Source organism: Antechinus flavipes, chromosome 4 (assembly GCF_016432865.1).
Source record: "Antechinus flavipes isolate AdamAnt ecotype Samford, QLD, Australia chromosome 4, AdamAnt_v2, whole genome shotgun sequence".
NCBI lineage: Eukaryota > Metazoa > Chordata > Mammalia > Dasyuromorphia > Dasyuridae > Antechinus > Antechinus flavipes.
This window is the reverse complement of record NC_067401.1, coordinates 170,256,592-170,279,687: the sequence shown is the minus strand read 5'-3', so window position 1 is coordinate 170,279,687 and position 23,096 is coordinate 170,256,592. Positions and strand designations below refer to the sequence as shown.

The 23,096-nt window shown below is 35.3% G+C and overlaps 1 protein-coding gene across 1 annotated transcript in view; it reads right to left on the bottom strand.

The window, feature by feature from the left end:
* Positions 1 to 23,096, bottom strand: part of TIMP2 (TIMP metallopeptidase inhibitor 2) — a 102,429-nt gene that overhangs the window by 33,495 nt on the left and 45,838 nt on the right. The window contains exon 2 of the mRNA XM_051995471.1: positions 8,858 to 8,958. Coding sequence (XP_051851431.1) covers positions 8,858 to 8,958 — 101 coding nt within the window. The remainder of the gene's footprint in view (positions 1 to 8,857; positions 8,959 to 23,096) is intronic.

The following is a 23,096-nucleotide window of genomic DNA, read 5'->3' as shown; positions in this document are numbered from 1 at the left end:
TAGTAATATTATATTTCTCTCTCCCCATCCCTTTTATTTATTTATACAGCTATTTTGAGGCAATCTGGGTTAAGGGACTTGTTCAAGGTCAAATTTGAACTGGTCCTCTTTACCTTAGGACTGGTACTTTCTAGCTGCCCCTCCTTTGTTGAAACCTATCTTTACATGTAATTGGAAAAAATACTATTAATTTAAAAAAAAAGCAATCTCACCACTATCTTAACATAATCTTTTCTTCTCACCAATGGCACTAATTCTGTATCTCTAATTGCTAAATAGAAATTCCCACATTAATATCTTGCAACCACTTCAAACTGAACATGTCCAAAATGGAAATCATCTTCCTTCCCCACCTCCATAAACTAACTCTCCCAACTTCCCTGTCTTTGTTAGTACCATCATCTTACTGTATGATGGTACCACAGTAATATTCCAGCAGAAGAATTTCCATCAGACATTTGCTATCTGGGTTAAACAAGGTCAGTCAAATTCAGATAAATAATTGTCATTAAGTAAAGGATTGATTTTAATTCAGAAAGACATGTACCACTTCCACTTACTGAAATTAAATGTAGTATGGGGATAATAATAACAACTACCTCACAGCATTGAGGATTTAAAGAGATAATTATAAACTACTTAGCGCTGTGCCTGAAACACAGTAAGAACTATATAAATGCAAGTTATTATTATTATCACTATCATCACATCAATCCAGTCTCTTATCACATTACTCCTGGATTATTTCAACAGCCTCCTAGCTAGCTTCTCTGATTCTAGGCTTTTCTTTGACAAAACCATCCTCCATAGCTTTACCAGACTTTACCAGTCTTCCTTCCATATTTCTGACAACATCATGTCATTCCCTTGTTCCAAAACTGTCAATGACTCCTTTTTTCTCAGTTTTCAAGGCCCTCAATCATTCAGCCCAACTTTCTTTACCCAAACTTATTTCCATCTTTTTCCTCAAAAAAGTTTGTACTTTAGGTAGATGAATCTCTTTTTTGTTCTTACCTCCTTGCTTTCCTCATGTTATCACCTTTCCCATGGAACATCTGCCTCTCTTCCTCCCCTCTTCCACATCCCACTTTTGTGACTTTCACCTTAAACCTCAATTCACAAAGCTTACCTTGACAGAATATTCCAACCCTCAATTAAGCATTTACTATTTAGTGCAAGGGCAAAAACAAAATCAAGCCTCCACATGTGTAAAAATGTTTATAGCAAGTCTTTTTGCTGAGGCAAGGAACTAGAAGTTGAGTAGATGCCCAGCAGTTGGGAAATAAGTTATGGTATATAAATGTAATGGAATATTATTGTTTTATAAGAAATGATAAGCAAGTTGATTTCAGAAAAGCCTGGAAAAAAGGACCAAGAAAGCTTTATAAACAGTAACAACAAGATCCAACTTTGATGGATTTGGCTCTTTTCAACAATGAGGTGATTCAAAAAAATATCAATAGTCTTGGAATGAAAAGTGCTGTCTGAATCCAGAGAAAACTATGAAGACTGAATGTGGATCAAAGCATAATATTTTTACCTTTTTTTTCCTCATTTTTTTCCCTTTTGATCTGATTTTTCTTATGCAGCATGATGAATATGGAAAGATTTAGAAGAACTGCAGATATTTAATCTATGTCGGACTGATAACTGTTTTGGGAATGGGGAGAGTCAGGAGGGAAAAACATTTGGAACAAGGGTTTATAAAGGTGAATGCCGAAAACCATCTTTGCATGTATTTGGAAAATAAAATGCTATTAAAAATTAAAATGAAAAAAAAATCAATCTTTGCCTTGCCTTGCTAAGGAGTGAGGGTGGGAAGACACTGTGTACTCACTAAGTAAAGGCAAGATAGTTAAGAAATAATTTCAGGCCTGGGACTTCTGAGGAAAGCATTCCAGCTGAGCCTTACAGGGACCTCAGGATTCCCAGAGGGAAGGCAGGGCACTGGCAAGTATGAACATTACACAACTGGAAGGATAGTTTGTCTAGATCACAGAGTAAGCAAGAAAAAATAAAAAACTGATTCTCGCTTTCAGTGGATTGCTTAACTTCATGAGCAAGTATAGGCACATGAGTATCATGGACTATTGTACCTGGAACAGAACTTGGAAATCTTCTAGTCCAGAGGATTGACAAATTATGGCCAAGAGCCAATGTGCCAATGTACCATGCAAGGTTCTAGGGACACAGTGAGGTAATCTCACTTGTCTTTTGACATGAAATGATCTGTCCTTGAGAAGCTTATGTTCAGAACAAGAAAAAGTACAGGCATATTGATGAGTAACACAAAGTATGGACAAAATAAATATAAATTTAAATTTAAATAAATAAATAAATAATGTTTTTAAATAATAAGTATAATTAACAAGTTATTATATGCTATATATAATGGGTTGGGAGAAGAATGCTAATAGCTGGGAAAATCAGGTACAATATAGCAGGTACAATTTGAGCTGACTTTTGAAAGGTATAAGGGATTCCAAAAGGTAATAGTGAAGAGGGAAAAGATGAAGCACAAACAAATTATATTTTTTAATAATAAGTATATTTAACAAGTTATTATATGCTATATAAAGGGTTGGGAGGAGAATGCTAAAAACTGGGAAAATCAGGTACAATATAGCAGGTACAATTTGGGCTGACTTTTGAAAAGTATAAGGGATTCCAAAAGGTTATCACCTTTGTGATAGTGAAGTGAAGAGGGAAAAGATGAGGCACATTCTATACCAATGCAGAGAAATGAGAAATGAAATGCTATGCAAATAAGGTATGTTAGTTGACTAGAACACATAGTAAAAAGGGAATTATGTGATAACTCAAGCAAGAAAGACTGGAGTCTGAACTGTGAAGATACTTAAATGGCCAACAGATGAATATTTAATTTTTTATAGAGGAAACATCACTCAATCATTTTCAGTTGTGCCTGACTCCTCATGACTACATAAGGGCTTTTTTGGCAGAATTACTGAAATGTTTTGCCATTTCCTTCTCCAGCTCATTGTACAGATGAGGAACTGAGGCAAACAGTAAGTGACTTGTCCAGGGTCATCCAGCTAGCAACAATCTGAGACCAGAGTTCAAATCAGGTAGATGAGTCATCTTGACTCCAAGCCTGGCACTTTCTATCCTGCCACTTAGCTGCCCCTATAGAGGAAACAGGGAACTAGTTAAGATTCTTAACCTGGAGATGAAATCATCAAATCTGTGTCTTAAGAATATCTTCTAATCTGTTTCTCAAGAATTGCTGTTAATATGAAAATCTGCCATCACTAGTAATATTAGAGCCTATGTATATAGGCTTGTGACTACTAAGATCAGTGTTTTATAATCCCCCTTTACTGATCTTCCCAAGATCAGTCCTTCTTCATCCCCAAGCAGATTCCTTCTATATTCTTCATTCTGAATTTCCTCAGTCCCTCAGTTCCTGATTCACACTCTTTAGTTACTCTTTTATTAAACTTAAGCCTAGCATTCTTCCCCCTCTTGGCTTCAGTGTTCAAAAGAACCTTAGTGTGACATAGCCCTATAGTCTTAAGCCCCTTTCCACCCCCTATTTTCAAATTCTGTATCAATACAATTTAACACCACCATGCTCAATGTGGCTTCATTTGTGAATTTTCAATAAGACTTCAATGTAAAAGTGAAAACATATGCTTCAAAACATATTTTGAAAAGTAGATTTGATTAAGAAGATTTTTCTTATCAAGCCATTCTCCAATTGATAAATGGTCAAAGGATATGAACAGACAATCTCAGATGAAGAAATTAAAACTATTTATAGACATATGAAAATATGCTCCAAATCATTATTAATCAAAGAAATGCAAATTAAGACAACTCTGAGATACCACTACACACCTGTCAGATTGGCTAGAATGACAGGGAAAGATAATGCGGAATGTTGGAGGAGATGTGGGAAAACAGGGACACTGATACATTGCTGGTGGAATTATGAACACATCCAGCCATTTTGGAGAGCAAATTGGAACTATGCTCAAAAAGTTATCAAACTGTACATATCCTTTGATCCAGCAGTGTTTCTACTGGGCTTATATCCCAAAGAGATACTAAAGAAGGGAAAGGGACCTGTATGTGTCAAAATGTTTGTGGCAGCCCTGTTTGTAGTGGCTAGAAGCTGGAAAATGAATGGATGCCCATCAATTGGAGAATGGTTGAGTAAATTGTGGTATATGAATGTTGTGGAATATTATTGTTCTGTAAGAAATGACCAGCAGGATGAATATAGAGAGGACTGGTGAGACTTACATGAACTGATGCTAAGTGAAATGAGCAGAACCAGGAGATCATTATATACCTCAACAACGATACTGTTTGAGGATGTATTCTGATGGACAAGGATGGACAGAAGCCCAAAGAAAGAACACTGGGGAATGAATATAAACTGCTTGCATTTTTGTTTTTCTTCCGGGTTATTTATACTTTCTGAATCCAATTTTCTCTGTGCAACAAGAGAATTGTTTGGTTCTGCACACATATATTGTATCTAGGATATACTGTAACCTATTTAACATGTAAAGGACTGCTTACCATCTGGGGGAGGGGGTGGAGGGAGGAAGGGGAAAAATCAGAACAGAAGTGAGTGCAAGGGATAATGTTGTAAAAAATTACTCTGGCATGGGTTCTGTCAATAAAAAGTTATTTAATAAATAAAAAAAAGAAGATTTTTCTTTAAATAAAGAGGTTCATACTACAAAATTCCTTGAATATATAGTCTCCTAAGTGCTTCCCTGTTTCTGTCAAGGGCATAATTCACCTTCAAGCTGCTCAGCATCAGCATCATCCTTGATTTCTCCTTCCTACTCCATAGTAAATAAATGGCCAAATCTTTTTGCTTCTATTTACACTGCATCTTTTGTATCCATACCTTTCTTCTCACCCTTTTTGGAAAAACAACAAATAACCCTAACTGATCTTGCCTCAAGTCTCTTCCCATTCCAAGACATCATGCACACAAATGCCAAAGTAATTGACAAAGTTCAGGTCTAATCAAGTTAATAAACTTTAAGGATTCCCTAACATCTCTAGTCAAATGTCAATTTGTGTTCATAATCTAGTCCAAACTTATCTACTCATCCTTATTAAAACAATTTCCCTTCGTGAGTAATATAGTACATTCAAATTAATCTTTTTATTGTATCTCATCCATGACATGTACAATACAGTCCATCTCTTTGCAAAACCCTCTTCATCTTTCACTTCTTAGAATATACATTTTTCTCCCAGAGTTAATCCCAAGTGCACCTTCTATCACTACTGCCTTCTTCCAATATTACTTTGTGTAAATTTTCATATTTGCTGGTATATTAATTAAAATAGCTAACATTTATATAGCACATTAAAGTTTTTAAAATACTTTTTGAATACTCCATTTTACAAATTTATTATCTAATTATCTGCTATTTGCCCCAGCTGTTGCTGATAATAATGATGATAAAAGCCAGAAACAAAAAAAATTTTAGTGTCCCTTAAAATCAAATATCATCTGTGTTTCTGTGATGAAAGTTTATATTTTATCCTCAATTAAGTTTTTCTGACAGCAGGAACTAATTTACTTTTGGTTTTATGTTCTTGGCACCTGGTACAGTTCTAGCACATTGTTATTGTTCAGTTTTCTCTGACTCTTCATGATTCTATAAACCAATAGCATCCAAGGCTGCCCATGGGGTTTTCTTGGCAAAGATCCTGGAGCAGTTTGCCATTTCTTCCCCAGTATCTGAGGCCAGGTTTGAACTCAGATTTAACTGAGGGCCCAGTGCTCTTTATCCAACCTTCCTGCCTGCCTGGCACATAGATAGCATTTAAGTGATTGGTTGCATTTATCTATAATGATGAATTATGACAGTTGGCATTTATATAGTACCTGATGCTTGCAAAGTGCCATATATACATTTTGTCATTTGATTCACACAACATTCCTGGTCAATGGTTATCATTTCCACTTATAGATGAGGAAATTGAGGGCGAGAGTAGTTAAGCATCTTCCCCAAGTTTTTTCAAATTATTAAGTGTATGAGGCAGAATTTGAACTCAGGAGTTTTGTTTTTTTTTAAATTAAAACTTTTTCATTTCAAAACATACACATGGATAATTTTTCAACATTAACTCTTGCAAAACCTTGTGTTCCAATTTTCCTCCCCTTCCTCCTACCCCCTCCCCTAGATGGCAAGTAATTCAATATATGTTAAACATGATAAAAATGCTAAATCCAATATATGCATACCTATACAATTATCTTGTTGCACAAGCAAAAAAGGAAAAAAAAATGAGAAAAAATAAGATGCGAGCAAACAATAATAAAACAAGTGAAAATTCTATGTTGTGATCTACACTCACTCCCCACAATCCTCTCTTGAGGGTAAATAGCTCTCTTCATCATAAGATCATTGGAACTGGTCTCAATCATCTCATTGTTGAAAACAACTATGTACATCAGAATTGATCGTATAATCTTGCCGTTGGCATGTACAACGTTCTGCTGGTTCTGCTCATTTCACTTAGCATCATTGTAAGTCTCTCCAAGCCTCTCTGAAATCATCCTGCTGATTGTTTCTTATAGAACAATAATATTCTATAACATTCGTATTTACATAATATACTTATTCATCCATTTTCCAACTGATGAGCATCCACTCAGTTTACAGTTTCTTGCCACTACAAAAAAGGCTCCCACAAACACTTTTGCACATGTGGGTCCCTTGCCCTCCTTTAAGATCACTTTGAAGTATAAGCTCAGTAGAAACACTGCTAGATCAAAGTTTGAGAGCCCTTTGGATATAGTTCCAAATTACTCTTCAGAATGGTGAGATCAGTTCCCAATTCCACCTACAATGTATTAGTGTCCCAGTTTTTCCACATTCCCTGCAACAATCATCATTATCTTTTCCTGTCATCTTAGCCAATCTAAAAGATGTTTAGTGGTATCGGAGTTGTCTTAATTTACATTTCTGTGATCAATAGTGATTTATAGCACCTTTTCATATGATTAGAAATGGTTTCAATTTCTTCATCTGAAAATTGTCCATTCATATCCTTTGACCATTTATTGATTAGAGAATAGCTTGAATTTTTATAAATTTGAGTCAATTTTCTCTATATTTTAGAAAAGAGGCCTTTGTCAGAATCACTGATTGTAAAAATGCTTCCCAGTTTATTGCTTCTCTTCTAATCTTGTCTGCATTAGTTTTGTTTGTACAAATTTTTTTTAACTTAATATTATCAAAATTATCTATTTTGCATTCAATAACGAACTCTAGTTCTTTTTTGGTCACAAATTCCTTCCTTCTTCACAGATCTGAGAGGTAAACTAACCTTTGTTCTTCTAATTTGCTTATAATATTACTCTTTATATGTCTAAATCATGAATGCCATTGGACCTTATTTTGGTATACAGTGTTAGATGTGGGTCAATTGACTGGGGCTTTTTAAGGGAGAAATTGAATTTTCAAGAATTCTCAATGGATCTCATGATATATATATATATGTATATATATATATATACTCATACATATACACACACACACACACACACACACACACACATACATACATATATATAAAATACATAAAGAAACACATGGGAAGCAGCTAGGTGGCACAGTGGATACAGCACTAGCCTTGAAGTCAGGGGGAGCGGAGTGCAAATCTAACCTCATACACTTAACACTTCCTAGCGGTGTGACCCTGGGCAAGTCACTTAACCCCAATTGCCTCAGCAAAAAAAAAAAAAAAAAAAAAAAAAAAAAAAAAAAAAGACATGGCTCAGAGGGCAAAAAGATTTATGATGATGATGATGATAAATCTTTCTTGCTGGAATGTTTTCAAAGCACTGTGTGTGGGTGTGTGGGTGTCTGTGTGTGTCTATGTACGTGTTGTGTCCTACTTTCTAGAGTCCCCAAGTTAGGGTGACAAAATGTACCATTGCTTTCTAGAGCCCCCACTCTGTGTTGATTAAGATATACCTTCCTAGTGAAGAAGTGATGAGGCAGGACTCCGAGGATGGAGAAAAAATGGAGTCCGTCCATTTCAAAGACTTTCTCCTTTTTATAATATAACAAAAACAACACTGTGCACATGGGATTTCCAAGGACAGTGGGAAAATAGAGTCCTGTCTCATCACTTATCCACTAGGAAGGTATATCTTAATCACCCCGGTATGGGTACTCTAGAAAGGAATGCTATACTTTGTCACCCCAACTTGAGGGCTCTAGAAAGCAGGACACAAAACGCACGCATGCATATACGCACATACAATGTAGATTCTATATATAAAATATTTATATATATATTTTTCTCCCAATTACATGTTTTAAAAAAAGCTAATGTAAAAAATTGATTCAAGTTTTGAGTTCCAAATTCTATCCTTCCCTTTACCTCTCCCCTGCTTTACATATATGTGATGTAAATGACTATCCATAACTATTTATAAAGTTAAGAACCAAGTGATAAATTTTGTCCTATTATGAAAAGAGAAATGTGAGTTGCATTAGTAGCATCTGGATAAATACTATAAAAACATTTCTATTGCATTTTAATGTTTTCAAAATCTTCCAACTTCAATCCAGAGCTCTAATCACTATGCAAGAAAATCTTTTAAAATATGAAAAATAACACATATTCTCTATAATCCAATTGTATACTCAGCTACCTATGGAGGTTGGAGTTTCATCACAGGTAAGTGTTGGGGGTTCAGAAAAGGAAAAAGACCACCATATTGAATCAGCTTAGTTCCTGAGAAGTTCTAATTTCCCATTTTATAAGAGCCAAGATCTTTATTTTATCAACTATCCTAGAAATAAAACTAGAAAAAGCCTTATGATGTGAAGTCATGGGTTACCTTTATCTGTTTGATCTCATATTGAATCCTTTTGATGGGATTTCCATAAATATCATTTCCAGAATCTACTTCTTTCCCGCTGACAGCTTTGGCTCTGATCACTGCAAGAAACAAAGAAATAATTAGGAAACCTGAACATATCAGCAAGGTGGATGACTGGAAGGAGCAGCCCAGGTCTTATTTTCGTGCTTGATTAGCTGATGGAAAGGAGAGTGAGGAGTAATGGATTAGGTTTACTTCTCTTTGCCCATCATGAGGCAAAAAAGAACATTGATGTCTCTTGGTGTCAAACAATATTTATGTTCTGTGTGTATTTTAGCTTAGAAATAACAACAAAATGCTGAATTCTTTTGCGGAGGAGAATGAGACAAGGTCATACCTATAGTTTGAGAAAACTATGATGGCAGCTGTATAGGGCAAAGGTGTCAACCATGACATAAAAAAGACATTTCTGCATTGAGACTCACAATATTCTTACTACTGCCTAGAACCAGGTTAAAAGGTAATTGAGAAATATTTAACAAAATTGATAAAATACAATAGAATGAAGATAATGTTAATACGTGGTTTTCTAAATCAATATACAGACAGCGGAGATCTTTGTGTTCAGTTTGGTGACTCTATTGCTATTTTAGTTTGATACCACTTCTATAGATAGATTGAAGAGGGGGGACTAAAAGCTAGGATTCCAATTAGGAAACTGTTGCCAAGGCACAAGCAAGATATATAATTTTGAACCACGGTTATAAAAGGGGAAGGAAAACATGAGTGAAATATGGAAGTAGAATTACCAAATTGACAGTAGAATACCAAGACTGGTCCACAGCGAGGTAGGGGGTGACAAAAAGGGAATAGTCAAGGCTGACCCTGAACTGAAGTTAGAATTCTGGCTGTCCAAAAGGTGCTCTCAAAAGATAAGTTTAAAGAAGAGATGGATTTGAGAGAAGATATTAATAATAATGCTGTATATAAATCTCAACTATATCTGCAATCCCTTGTTCTTAAGGGCTAACATTTACTCAATCAAAAAAGACTTTATAATGTGCTTGGTGGTCTAGAAGAAAAACACTGATTTCCAAATATGTAAATTAATGACAATTTGTTGTTATTGCTCTGTCATTGAAGTTGTGTCAACTCAAATTCCATCTGGTACATTGTTGGTGGAATTGTGAACACATCCAGCCATTCTGGAGAGCAATTTGGAACTATGCTCAAAAAGTTATCAAACTGTGCATACCCTTTGATCCAGCAGTGTTTTTACTGGGCTTATACCCCAAAGAGATACTAAAGAAGGGAAAGGTACCGGTATGTGCCAAAATGTTTGTGGCAGCCCTGTTTGTAGTGGCTAGAAACTGGAAAATGAATGGATGCCCATCAATTGGAGAATGGCTGGGTAAATTGTGGTATATGAATGTTGTGGAATATTATTGTTCTGTAAGAAATGACCAGCAGGATGAATACAGAGAGGCTTGGAGAGACTTACATGAACTGATGCTAAGTGAAATAAGCAGAACCAGGAGAGCATTATATACCTCAACAACAATACCGTATGAGGATGGAAGTGGATTTCTTCGACAAAGAGAAGATCTAACAGTTTCAATTGATCAAGGATGGACAGAAGCAGCTACACCCAAAGAAAGTACACTGGGAAATTAATATACACTGCTTGCATTTTTGTTTTTCTTCCCAGGTTATTTATACCTTCTGAATCCAATTCTCCCTGTGCAACAAGAGAACTCTTTGGTTCTGCACACATATATTGTATTTAGGATATACTGTAACCTATTTAACATGTATAGCTGCTTGCCATCTGGGGGAGGGGATGGAGAGAGGAAGGGGGAAAAATTGGAACAGAAGAGAGTGCAAGGGATAATGTTGTAAAAAATTACCGACATGGATTCTGTCAATAAAAAGTTATTAAAAAAAAAAAAAAAAAGAATCAGAGGACTAAGAGGATGATAAAAAAAAAAAAAAACAAAAACAAAAACAAATTCCATCTGGGATTTTCACTGGAGTGGTTTGCCATTTCCTCCTGAGGACAAAGGTTAGATGACTTGCTCAAAGTGTCTGAGGCCAGATTTAAGCTCAGAAAGGTGAGTGTTCCTGACGTCAGGCCTGGCACTATATCCATCAGCTGCCCCATAATAATGATAGCTGACATTTATATAGCATTTTATTATTTATAAAATGCTTTTTCACACACAATCTCATTTAGTGGTAACAACATTGAGAGGTATATACTACAGGTATTATCATTCTCATATTTCAAATTCAGAAAGGTTGTGATTTTCCCCATTTTATCCATTCCATATATTACTTCCAGAATAATCTTTCCTATGCAAATTTCTTTGCCTGGGAATCAAGATCCTTTACAGTCTGAAGTCATAAGATGTAAAGAAATGTGATACAAATTCTCCAAACTTTTCTTGTGTTCTTTTCACTTGTGAGTATTATTTCAATTTCTCTATTTTTTCTTGACACAGCAAACATATCTAGAACTATAAGAAAGAAGAGAGGATATAATTGCTTTATCCAAGATCTTATTAAGAAGGCTTAGATAGATATATTTATCACATTAAGGAAATATGCAATTACTTCTTTTAAGCGTATGATCAGGCTATTTTTGTTATTTTTGTCTTTTTCACCTGATTTATTGTATCTATAGTTTTCCCAACATTGAACCTACCAGGTTATAAATCCAAGCTGATCAAATATATAATATTTGAATATGCTGTTGTAGACTTTTTGTTAATATTTTATAAACATTTTAGTATTGATATTTATTAAAGACATTGGCTTTTTTTCTCTGACTTAGGTCACCCTATTTTAGGGATCAAGATCATATTTGTCTCATGGAAGGAACGTGTTAGGAGCTCTTGTAATTTTTGCAGACACTTTAGAAGATGTTTAATAGAATTCATTTGTAAATTCATGTGGTCCTGGGTTTTTCTTAACTTTAGGAATTCATTTGTTTAATTTCCTTTTCTTAGAATGCTAAGAAATTAATTTTTTTCTGTTGATTTTATTTTTTCTGTAAATATTTATCTATTTCATATAACATCACTAGCTTTCTTAGTACATAATTGGGCAAATTAGTTTCTAATTGTTTCCGTGATTTCATTTGTTGGGAATTCCTTTTTTTTTTTCATTTCTGATTAATTTTTTTCCATTTTTTCCAATTCTGACAATCGAATTTATCTTTCAAATTAAACAAATTAATTGTATTAATTTATTTTAACTTATTAATTTTATTAATTCTTTTTTTGCTTTCAATTTTATAATCTCTTTTTTTGATCGCCAAAATTTTGTGGCTTATTTTGAATTTACTATTTTTAAATTGCATTCTCAATTCATTTATCTGTTTTATTGATTAAAGTATTTCAAATTATAAATTATCACCACAGGACTGCCTTGGTTGCATCCCAGAAGTTTTAATATATTATATCACTGTTGCCATTTTCTTTGGTGAATTTGTTGCTTCTATCATTTGTTCTTTGACTCCACAAATTCTTTAGGTGTCAATTATAGCATCAACTATGATTTCATGCATTACAGGTCCCTGGAGAAAGGAATGGAAGGCACAAAAGCAACCCCAAGCAATTCTTAAGAAATTCTCATTCTTCTGTCTGATTTTTCTCTGCAATTATGATATTTACAAGGTTAAGCCTCAAGGATGAAGGACTCAGATAAGAGGTTATAAAAGATTTGTCATATTTGAACAGGAACTTGTATTCATTCAGTAAACATTCAACAACAAGTGTTTACTAAGTAACTGTATTCTAGGACAATGATATCAAATTCAAATAGAAACAAGGGCCATTAAATCATATTTAGGGATCCCTGTGAGTCACATACTGACTTAGAAAACCATATGTTAACATTCTCTATGTTCTATTGTATCATCATTATTTTAAAAATTTTATTGCATTTTCACTTATTTGTAATATTTATTTTATTGCTCTAATGTTGGTAAATATTTCCCAGTTATATTTTAATCTGGTTTGGGTGATACTTGGGAATGTTATGGCCTACAATGCTGTCCGCCAGAAGAGTATTTGATACCTCTATACTAGAGAAAACAAAAATAAGATGAAAAAGATGAAAATTCCCTTAAGGAATTTGCATTCTTCTTGGATACTTAGTTCTCAAATCAGAAAAGATACAGAAAAATCCCAGGAAAAATAATCTCCTCACAGAGCAATCTTACCAGAAAAGGTGAGAATAAGCAGAAAGAATCTTTACATTCCCAGTTTAAAATTTCTGGAATAAGAAGTGACCATATTTTCCCAAAATGTACAATTTCTTGATTTAACTTTTAAAATAAAATTTTATTGATATCTGTTATATCCCTTACATTTCACAATGTTATTCTTTCCCTTTATCAAAAAACTCCTCTTTGTAATGAAGAAGAAAAATAGGGGAAAAGACATTTGAGCAAAGCTAACATGAATGATGTAATTTTTAAAAGCCCAAATTACAAAGCATAATTATAAGGTGTTAAGAATTATTACACTAAGGTACTTTCCAATTTGAGCATTCTATGAGTAACAGACAAAAATAATCCTCATTAAATTTGAAGTCACATGTCCTGCCACCTGATACCCAGGAGGTGATAATGAAGCCAGGTCTTTCCTGATTCCAAGTCTAGTAGTCTTTGTAGATGCCACACAAATCCTTGAGCTGCTTTGGAGAAGGATTTAAAGATCAAAATACTAAGTCTAAGAACATAGAGACAATTTTATCATCATTAGTTCAGAGGGTTGGGGATTACTGTAACATAAGCAAAAAGGGAAGAAACTCTGGCTTAATTCTGATTTCTGAAATTTCTCAAGTTTCTGGGAATCAACTCACTTGCTCTAAGAATTCCTTCCTCATATGACCTGGCTGAGCCCTGGGGAGACTAAGACATCAGAACTGAATTTGAGTCACAGATCTGCTACTAATAAGCTGTATGAACTTTGACAAGGTCCTTCTCCATTCTCAGCTTTCATTTTCTCCTCTGAAGAGCAGAACTAATTTTGAGAATATTTTAAACTCTAAGAATCTGTGACTTTTTAGTCCCAGTCCCAAATAAAACAAAAGGTTTATGCCTTAAAAGCTAGGGTGGAAATATTTCAGCTGTCCTGTCAGCAGGACAGTTCCAGAGTCACCAAAACGAGTAGGATTGAGTGGCTACAAAAGTGAAGTTTATTTGTGTGCCCTTCCATTTTCTTTCTCATCTATGCCTAATTAAATGCCTCATAAGTTTGCATGCTATATGATAATTAAGTAACATGTCAGACTTTTGACATTTTATTTCATTTCAATACTCATTTGTCCAATCAGACCTCATGATGTGTTATTCATATAGCATGATGACTGGTTCTTATACCATTGCTTATCAGACAATAAGCATAATATTACAACCATAAAGTTGGTTATAGTAATGTCTCAGCTATTGGGAACTCATTTTTCTGACAATACCAGCTGATTCAGCACCAATCAGGGAAGGAAGTAGAAAAGCCTCTAGGCAGTCAAAAGAAATGACTTCACTCAGTGCCCCTTTACTCTTACTTTACACACAACTCAAATAAGCTTAATTCTGAGGTTCTAAGCCCATAACATATTAGAAATAGTCAATTTAAAAGGGGTAGAAAAAAAGTACTATGATGGCAGTTGTATTGATAATAGAAAGAAGTGACAGCTGACAACAAGGAAAAAGACAGGAAAAATTGTAAACCAAACTTAAGAACTCAAAAAACACAATGAGAGAGGGATATTCAGAATAGGCACAAATGATACCTTATACTTCATTAGCTATGGAAGCATAATCACATACCAGCTAAGTACATACAAAAAGATGTTCATAATAAGATTCCCCAGTCATCAAGAAAAGTTTAGATTTTGTTCAGTATGTTCTGATAAAGAAGAAAACAAAAGTTATCATGAGAGGTGAGTAGGACATGATATTTTTTGAAAGATTTTCTTCCATATTGGTTAAAAATATGAAAAAAAAGTTTTTATTCATAAACGGATAAAACTTTAGCTATTGGAAAAAGTCACTCACTCCCTGAATTGAATTCAGGTCTTTTTGACTTCAGTTTAACACTCTATTCACTAAACACCTACCTGCTTCTATTGCCCATAGAGATAGGTTCCTGTAATGCAAAATGCCTTGCATAACATAGTACCTCTCTCACTTGTGAAGATACTAGCCAAGCAGATATAAAAAGAGAAATATAAAGATTTGGGTGCACTGTGTGTTAAGACAGGATAAAGAAGAGATATCAGTGGATTAAGAAATGGTAAGAAAATAGAAACAAAGGAGTATGGGTATATATGTGAAAGAAATATCCACTAATGATGAAACATTAATATGAAGTTGAATCTACAGACTGATTTTTGAGGTTGCTTTCTGAAAGCAATGAGAAAGGCAAATTTCATAACCTTATATACTAAGCATCTCCCCCTCTTTGTGCCTCAGTTTCTTGCTTTGTAAATTGAAAGGAATGGATTGGGTCATCTCTAAAGTCCCTTTCAGTTTTAAAATTTTGTATTTCTATGATTCCTAGAGAATACTGGAGAGACAGTTGTAGGCAAGAAAGAATCAGAGATAAAAAAAAATCTTGGTACACTTGCAAGGTGAGGCTTCATTAATCAACAAACATGTAAACCTAGGGTAACAGGCTGAGAAGAACATTAATGCCCCAATGCAAAGCTCCCTCGATCTGACTGGTAGAGGAATGGGTCTGGAGTTTTATAAAATAAGCACCTTCACCCAGGGAACACAATTCACAAGAACTTCCCTCATAAAAGGAACTTCTAAGCTACTCAGAATTAAAGCAGGTAAAGGTCTCTTTACATCTAGGGTTCTTACTTCTAGGATCTTGTTAACTTGTTTTTAAAAAAAAATTTGGGAGGGAAAGTAGGTGGCGCAGTGGATATATCATTAGCCTTGAAGTCAGGAGAACCTGAGTTCAAATCTGCCCTCAGACACTTAACAATTCCTAGCTGTATGACTCTGGGCAAGTCACTTAACCTAAATTGCCTTAGGGGAGAAAAAAGCAAGTAAAAATTTTTTTTGATGATTTATTTCAATGAAATTGGTTTCTTTTATAATTCTGGGTACATTTTGAGAAAGGATCTACAACCTTTCCAGACTGTCAAAGGAGTCCATGATACACACAAATTTAAGAATCCTTGCTCTATATGGTTTTACAAACAAGAAGAGAGGTATTCTTAACCCATCTATTGTTACAGCTGCATCCAGCCAGATATGCCTTAAAATGCCTGGCTGCCTTAAATGGAGGATATAAATCCCCTCAAATAAGTAGTTTTGAGGTACATAAACAATTTTGAAAAAATGAGGAAAGGTGGACCATGGGTTCACCACTGAAATAAGTTAAGGGTTCCAAAAGTTGAAGAATATTCCAAGCATGATAGCCTGTACAGAAGTACAGAAGAACAATATGGGAAACATGAAGAAGTTGGTCGGTTTAACTAGAATGAGAAGTGAGAAGTGATATTTAATCAACCTGGAAAACAGGTTAAAGTCAGACTGTGAGGGATTTTAGATGACAAACAGGATATTTCCAGTGAATTTTCCACTGCAATGAAGCAGCCTTACAAATTTCAATGATGAATGGAGAAAGAAATGAATGAATGGGAAGGAGATCCCAGAAGTCACAAGTCACATTAACCCTACTTGAAAAAGCACTTGGGGGTGGGAAGGGACAACGATTTCTCCCACAGGTCACAAATTCTCAATTGCTTTGGAAAAGACTCTCCCCTCTAAGGACCAGGAGAGAAACATAGTTTATTTTTTTTGTTTTTTTTTAAGACTTGTTTTATTTATTTATTTATTTTTAATGTTTTATTTTATTTTATTTAATAATAACTTTATATTGACAGAATCCATGCCAGGGTAATTTTTTTTTACAACATTATCCCTTGCACTTGTTTCTGTTCCGATTTTTCCCCTCCCTCCCTCCACCCCCTCCCCTAGATGGCAAGCAGTCCTATATATGTTAGATATGTTGCAGTATATCCTAGATACAATATATGTTTGCAGAACCAAACAGTTCTCTTGTTGCACAGGGAGAATTGGATTCAGAAGGTAAAAATAACCCGGGAAGAAAAACAAAAATACAAATAGGTCACATTCATTTCCCAGTGTTCTTTCTTTGGGTGTAGCTCCTTCTGTCTATCATTTATCAATTGAAACACAGTTAGGTCTCTTTTGACTTCTTTCTTATTTATTTTGTTGTTTGATTTATCTAATTCTGAGAGTGCAAGGTTGAGATCTCCCACTATTATAGTTTTGCTGTCTATTTCTTCTTGCAACTCTCTTAATTTCTCTTTTAAGAATTTAGATGCTACACCACTTGGTGCATATATGTTTAATATTGATATTGCTTCATTATCCATGCTACCCTTTAGCAAAATATAGTGCCCTTCCTTATCTCTTTTAATTAGATCAATTTTTGCTTTAGCTTGATCTGAGATCAGGATGGCTACCCCTGCTTTTTTGACTTCACCTGAAGCATAGTAGATTTTGCTCCAAGCTTTTACCTTTAACCTGCATGTATCTCCCTGCTTCAGGTGTGTTTCCTGTAAACAACATATTGTAGGATTCTGGCTTTTAATCCATTCTGCTAACCGCTTCCTCTTTATGGGGGAGTTTACACCGTTCACATTTATGGTTAAAATGACCAATTCTATATTACTTGCCATCTTGTTAACCCCTGTTTATGCTTTTCTCCCTTCTTTCCTCCTTATCCCCCTTCCCTGTATTAAGCTTGTGAGCACCACTTGCTTCTCACAGCCCTCCCTTTTTAGTAACCCTCCCCCCTGCCTTAAAGTTCCTCCCCCATCTTACCCCTTTCCCTCCCAGTTTCCGTATTCCCTTCCACTTAGCTTATTCCTTTCCTTTTCACTTTTCCCTTCTCACTTTTCAATGAGGTGGGAGAAGTTTCACCATACATTGAATATGTCTAAAATTTTTCTCTTAAAGCCAATTCTGAAGGCAGTAAGATACCCACTATATTCATCCCCCTCCATTCTTTCTCTCAGATATAATAGGTTTCCTTTGCCTCTTCATGAGATGTAGTACCCCCACTTTACCCTTTTTCTGGTATAATGTCCTTTCCACATCTAGTTTCTAGAACAAGGTATACATGTATTCTTTATACATCTTTATAGCCAAAATATAGTTCCCAAGATTAATCTTTACCTTTTTAGATCTCTCTTGAGTTCTATATTTGTAGATCAAATTTTTTGTTAAGTTCTGGCTTTTTCATCAAAAATAGGTGAAATTCACTTACTTCCTTGAATGTCAATCTTCTTCCCTAGAAAAAGATGCTCATTCTAGCTGGGTAAGTTATTTTTGGTTGCATACCAAGTTCCTTAGCCTTTTGGAATATCATATTCCAGGCCCTTCGTCCTGGGTGATCCTTATTCTGGCTCCTCGATACTTGAATTGGGTTTTTCTAGCCGCTTGCATTATTTTTTCCTTCGTCTGAGGGTTCTGGCATTTGGCCACTATATTTCTTGGTGTTTTGATTTTAGGATCCCTTTCAGTAGGTGATCGATGAATTCTTTCAATGTCTATTTTACCCTCTGTTTCTATGACTTCTGGGCAGTTCTCTTTGATAATTTCCTGGAAAATAGTGTCCAGGCTCTTTTTTTCATCAAACTTTTCTGGGAGTCCAGTGAGTCTCAGATTGTCTCTCCTGGATCTGTTTTCCAGGTCTGTTGTTTTCCCAAGAAAGTATTTCACATTCTTTTCCATTGTTTGATTTTTTTGGTTTTGCTTGACTGATTCTTCTTGTCTCCTTGAGTCATTCAATTCCATTTGTTCAATTCTGATTTTCAATGAAGTATTTTCTTCACTCACTTTCTAAATATCTTTTTCTAATTGTCCAATTGAGTTCTTTTGTTCTATGGAATTTTTTTCCATTTCGCCAATTTTGTTTTTTAGAGAGTTATTTTCTGTTTCCAGTTCACTAATCCTATTTTTCAAGGATTTTATTTCTTTATCCACTCTATCTTTAAGTGAGTGGGATGACTTCTCCAGAATCTTTTGCCAAGCCTCCCTCTCCTTTTCCCATTTTTCTTCTAGCTCCCTTGTGAGAGCCTTTTTAATTTCTTCTATGAGGTTCATCTGTGCTGAGGAACAGATGATCTCCTCCTTTGGGGATTCACCTGGAGACAGTCTGTTTTTAGTCTTCTCAGGATTTAGAGTCTTCTCTCTATTTGTATAGAAGCTGTCAAGGGTTAAAGTCCTCTTCAATTTTTTGCTCATTTTGTCAAAGAATCAAAGACAAATTAGCAAAGAAAAAAAAGAAAAAACCCTAAATGGAATCTGTTTTTTGGGGGGGAGGGGTGGGTGGTGTTACCGAGCTTCCTCTACAGACTGCGGGGGCAGCAGCGAGGCACTAGCAGGACTGTGCTGCTCCTGCGCTCTGAGACTCCGAGGGCGTGCTGAGACACTGTGGGGGAGGGGTGGCCAGGTCCCGAGAGACTCCAGCTGTTTGGGGTTGTATTCTTCACCCCCGGTGTTTTTAGCTTCTCTGCTGGGCTGCTGACTTGCTGCCTGGGCAAAGTATCCAATCCTGTAGCAAAGCTCTCCCCGCAGAGACGGCTGCGATCACACCCCACCCCGCTGGGATCTGCTTGACTGTGAGCTGCCTGCCATGCTCTCAGCTGTCTGCCCTCAGCCTGCGCCTGATCTAAAACCGTCCCCGCCCTCGTGCAAAAATAGACCTTTCCTGGAGAATTTCAAGGATGTCTTCTCTTGGTAACTATTTATGGTTTTTTTTTTTTTCAGTCAAGCATTAATTCAGAGACTTGTAATGAAATGGATAGTGAGAGAAAACATGGAGCTTACACAGCTGTATGTCTCCTCTCCTCCATCTTGGCCGGAAGTCCCCGAGAAACATAATTTAGCCTGAAAATCTTCCTTGCTGAATACAGAGTCCCTCTAAATCAAACCTAACAGAAGTAAATGTCTCCTAAACTCAAACTATACTTAGCAGGGCCAGAACTTAACATGCTTTCTTTACTAGACAAGAAAGATTACCCTCTGAGAGCCCTGCCAACTCTAAGATTCTGCCAACGTAAAAATCCTCAAGAGATTAAGCTGCTAGCTTAGGCAAGAGTGTGAACATCAGAGGAGAAAGGCCAAAAATAATGAGGTTCTGGATAACTAAATGGGCCTTAGCAGAAAAAGTTTGAAACATAGATAGGATCATAATATTCCCAATTTAGCTAAGTTCCTTTAGCCCACCAATCAATAATATAATCCCTTTCTTCTGCTAGCCCCTTTTTGGGGTTAGTCTGCTAAATTTCTCTATGGATTTAGCCCATTATTTTATGGCATTCTCCTACCTCATGTTGTCTTCCTTTTAATGCCTTGTTAGAGTTCCACTAGAGAACTTGTCTTCCTCCTTGTTAATTGTTAATTGTTAAATTAATTAATTGTTAAAACCCCATTCCTCAGTAATTCTTGAGTGCTATTCATATAATAAAATAGCAAAACCTTTGTGACCTGTGATGAATATCTATGACACAATTTCTTTGTTGTGAACTGAATTTCTATTATACTATTTTTACAATATTCAATTTACAATACTCCTAGTGCTTATTTTATTTTATTTTATCACTTCAAAGAAAATCATAGTTAAAAGATACTTACCAGTGCTGTGAATGCACATCAGTGACCAAATGCATAGGGCAGAGGCAGGGAAAGCTGACACTAGATATGTGACTATGGGCAAATCCCTTGATTACTCTATATCCTAGTAAATTCTAAGACTACATATTACAAATTGTCACCTATATTAATGGAAGAAATTTCTATACCAGAAATTATCTACAACAATGAAATCATATGTTTCTCCTGTTCCCCCAAAAAAACTCATAAGGAGAGAGAACTCTGATGGACCAGAATCATTTGCAAGCAGAATCTTGCTAGTTTGTAAAAAGATGCAAGGAGTTAGACTAAATGACTTCCCAAATCTAAATTATTCCAGGATGGGGACAATCCTACCCTTCTCTTTTTATGGTATCTCCTTTGGAAATTACAGAGTTAGATTTAAGATCTAAATCAGATTTAATGACTATTCAAATACTAAGTACAAAGGATTATAGGACTAGAATATACTTGGGATAAATTCAAGGAATTCATTTCCAGTTAGGGTCAACTCAGTGACTTTAATTTCACCTCATGTTCCTATTTCTAATCTCTGTTCTGAAAGGAAAAGTAAAAATGGTCAAGAAAATCTGCATTTGTCATTCATTGTTTCTAATATGCAATGTAATTCTTACAGTGGTAGTGAGACACATATGTTTGGGGAATACATGACAAAAGCAATTCACAATTAAATTCACTCCTTTTTCTAGACTCCTCACAAAATTCATTATGGATGAGAGTGGGTGGATGAGTAATTCTGCTGCCCACCAGGACTGATTCCCCACAAAGCACAGTATCTAAAATGGATGGGGTGGATAAACAGAGCTTGCTCCTTGTAAGATATGGCCTTTCTGTTTGATAATTCAATTTGCTGCTGAGAGAGGGCAAGAAGTTTATTTGGCTGCTGAGTTAGACACAGCTTACAGAATAATTTCTCTCTTGAATGGGTCAATCTCTTCTAAATCTCAGGTTCACTTTTCAGTGAGAAATTATACCTTCAACATCAAGTGCCCACAGGTGCTACTGTGTAACCTTTAGCTGAGATGTTACAGTGCTCTTTTCAGTGCCAGAGAAAATGTGAGCCAATTCTCTTCAGTGAAAACTATGGAAGCACTTCTTCCTAAGGCTTATTTACACCAGTGCCATAATTTTGAGACCTCAATTCTCCAGCATTAGCTAAGGACTTTGCTAGACAAAATGTATCAAGTGACTGCATTATTCCTATTAGAATGAAGTTAGGTATTCCTTTAAAAAAATAGTTTTAAATTTTAGGCAGGTAGGGCTTCTCATAGGTGCAAGTGGTGTAGGCACTCAATCTTTTCTTCTCTTTTCTTCATTCTGGAAGGGACTGAAGATGAATTCTTTTCACACTTGGCTATTGCCTATATATCTTTGGTTTTAAGCATGATCTTTTCTTAGGTCATTAACCTTTCCTTTCCCTTCTAAGTACAACAATCACTGAATAGGTCCACTGGTACAATCTTTCCTATTTAAAATAAATTATATCAGATGAAAAGTTATTAATAATAACTATTGTTAATACTAATTATTAATAATAGCTCAAATCTACACACATGCCCCCAAGAAAATCCTTAACATTTATAGAGTGTTTGGGCACTCTACCCTAATTTAGATTTTTGTATATTTACATCTACTCCTTACTACATGTTTGAAGCAAAATCAGTAAAAAGAAAATAAATGATTAGACAGAAGAAATGAGAAGAGGATATTATGGCAATTGTTACTGGAGAGACTAAGAGAGGGAATATACCCAGTAGGTTCTTTGAGTTTTAAAATCTAAAATAAAAAAAAAGCCTGAAAGTCAACCTTAATTTCTCCTTTCTCAGTCATGGGTCAGCTCTTCTATTAGTTTCTTTTTTTTGTCTCTTGCTCCTGAAATTCTTTCTAGCTGGGCACCTAAAGTTCCAATTGAGATGGATATTATTTCCCCCACTTTTCTGCTCAGTTCATACTCTTCTCATTTATTCTACTAAGTCTTTATACATTCCTTTAACAACTCCAGAATTGAACTCATCTAGCTCCCAGCTCAAAGAGAATGATAATTCAAATCACTCTTGGGAAATGCATATCTTTTTAAACTAGGATATGTGTGTGTGTGTGTGTGTGTGTGTGTGTGGGTGGGTGGGTGGGTGTGTGTGTGTCATAGGTTAAAAAATCAGAACTGGAACTACCTTTCTTCCCTAAATATAAATAAATAAATATAAGTGCCATAAGAAATGAGAATGTGGGGGTTTCAGAGAATCACAGGATAACTCCTATGAAATGATACATGCAGAATGAAATGAGCAGAGAAAATTATGCAAAGTGACTACAAAAATGTAACTGAAAAAAAGATAAGATGAAATTCAAATGCTATGTAATTATGATTGTGAATGAATGAATGAAAATATCAACAGAACAAAAGTCAAATGCCATGTAATTCTTTATGAGAGGAAAAGGGCTAAGGGTATAGAATATTGCATGCACTGCTAGATGTAAATGTGACATTCCTATGCTGGTTTTGGTAGTCTGTTTTGCTTTGCTACAAAGGAAGTGTGGAAATGATGT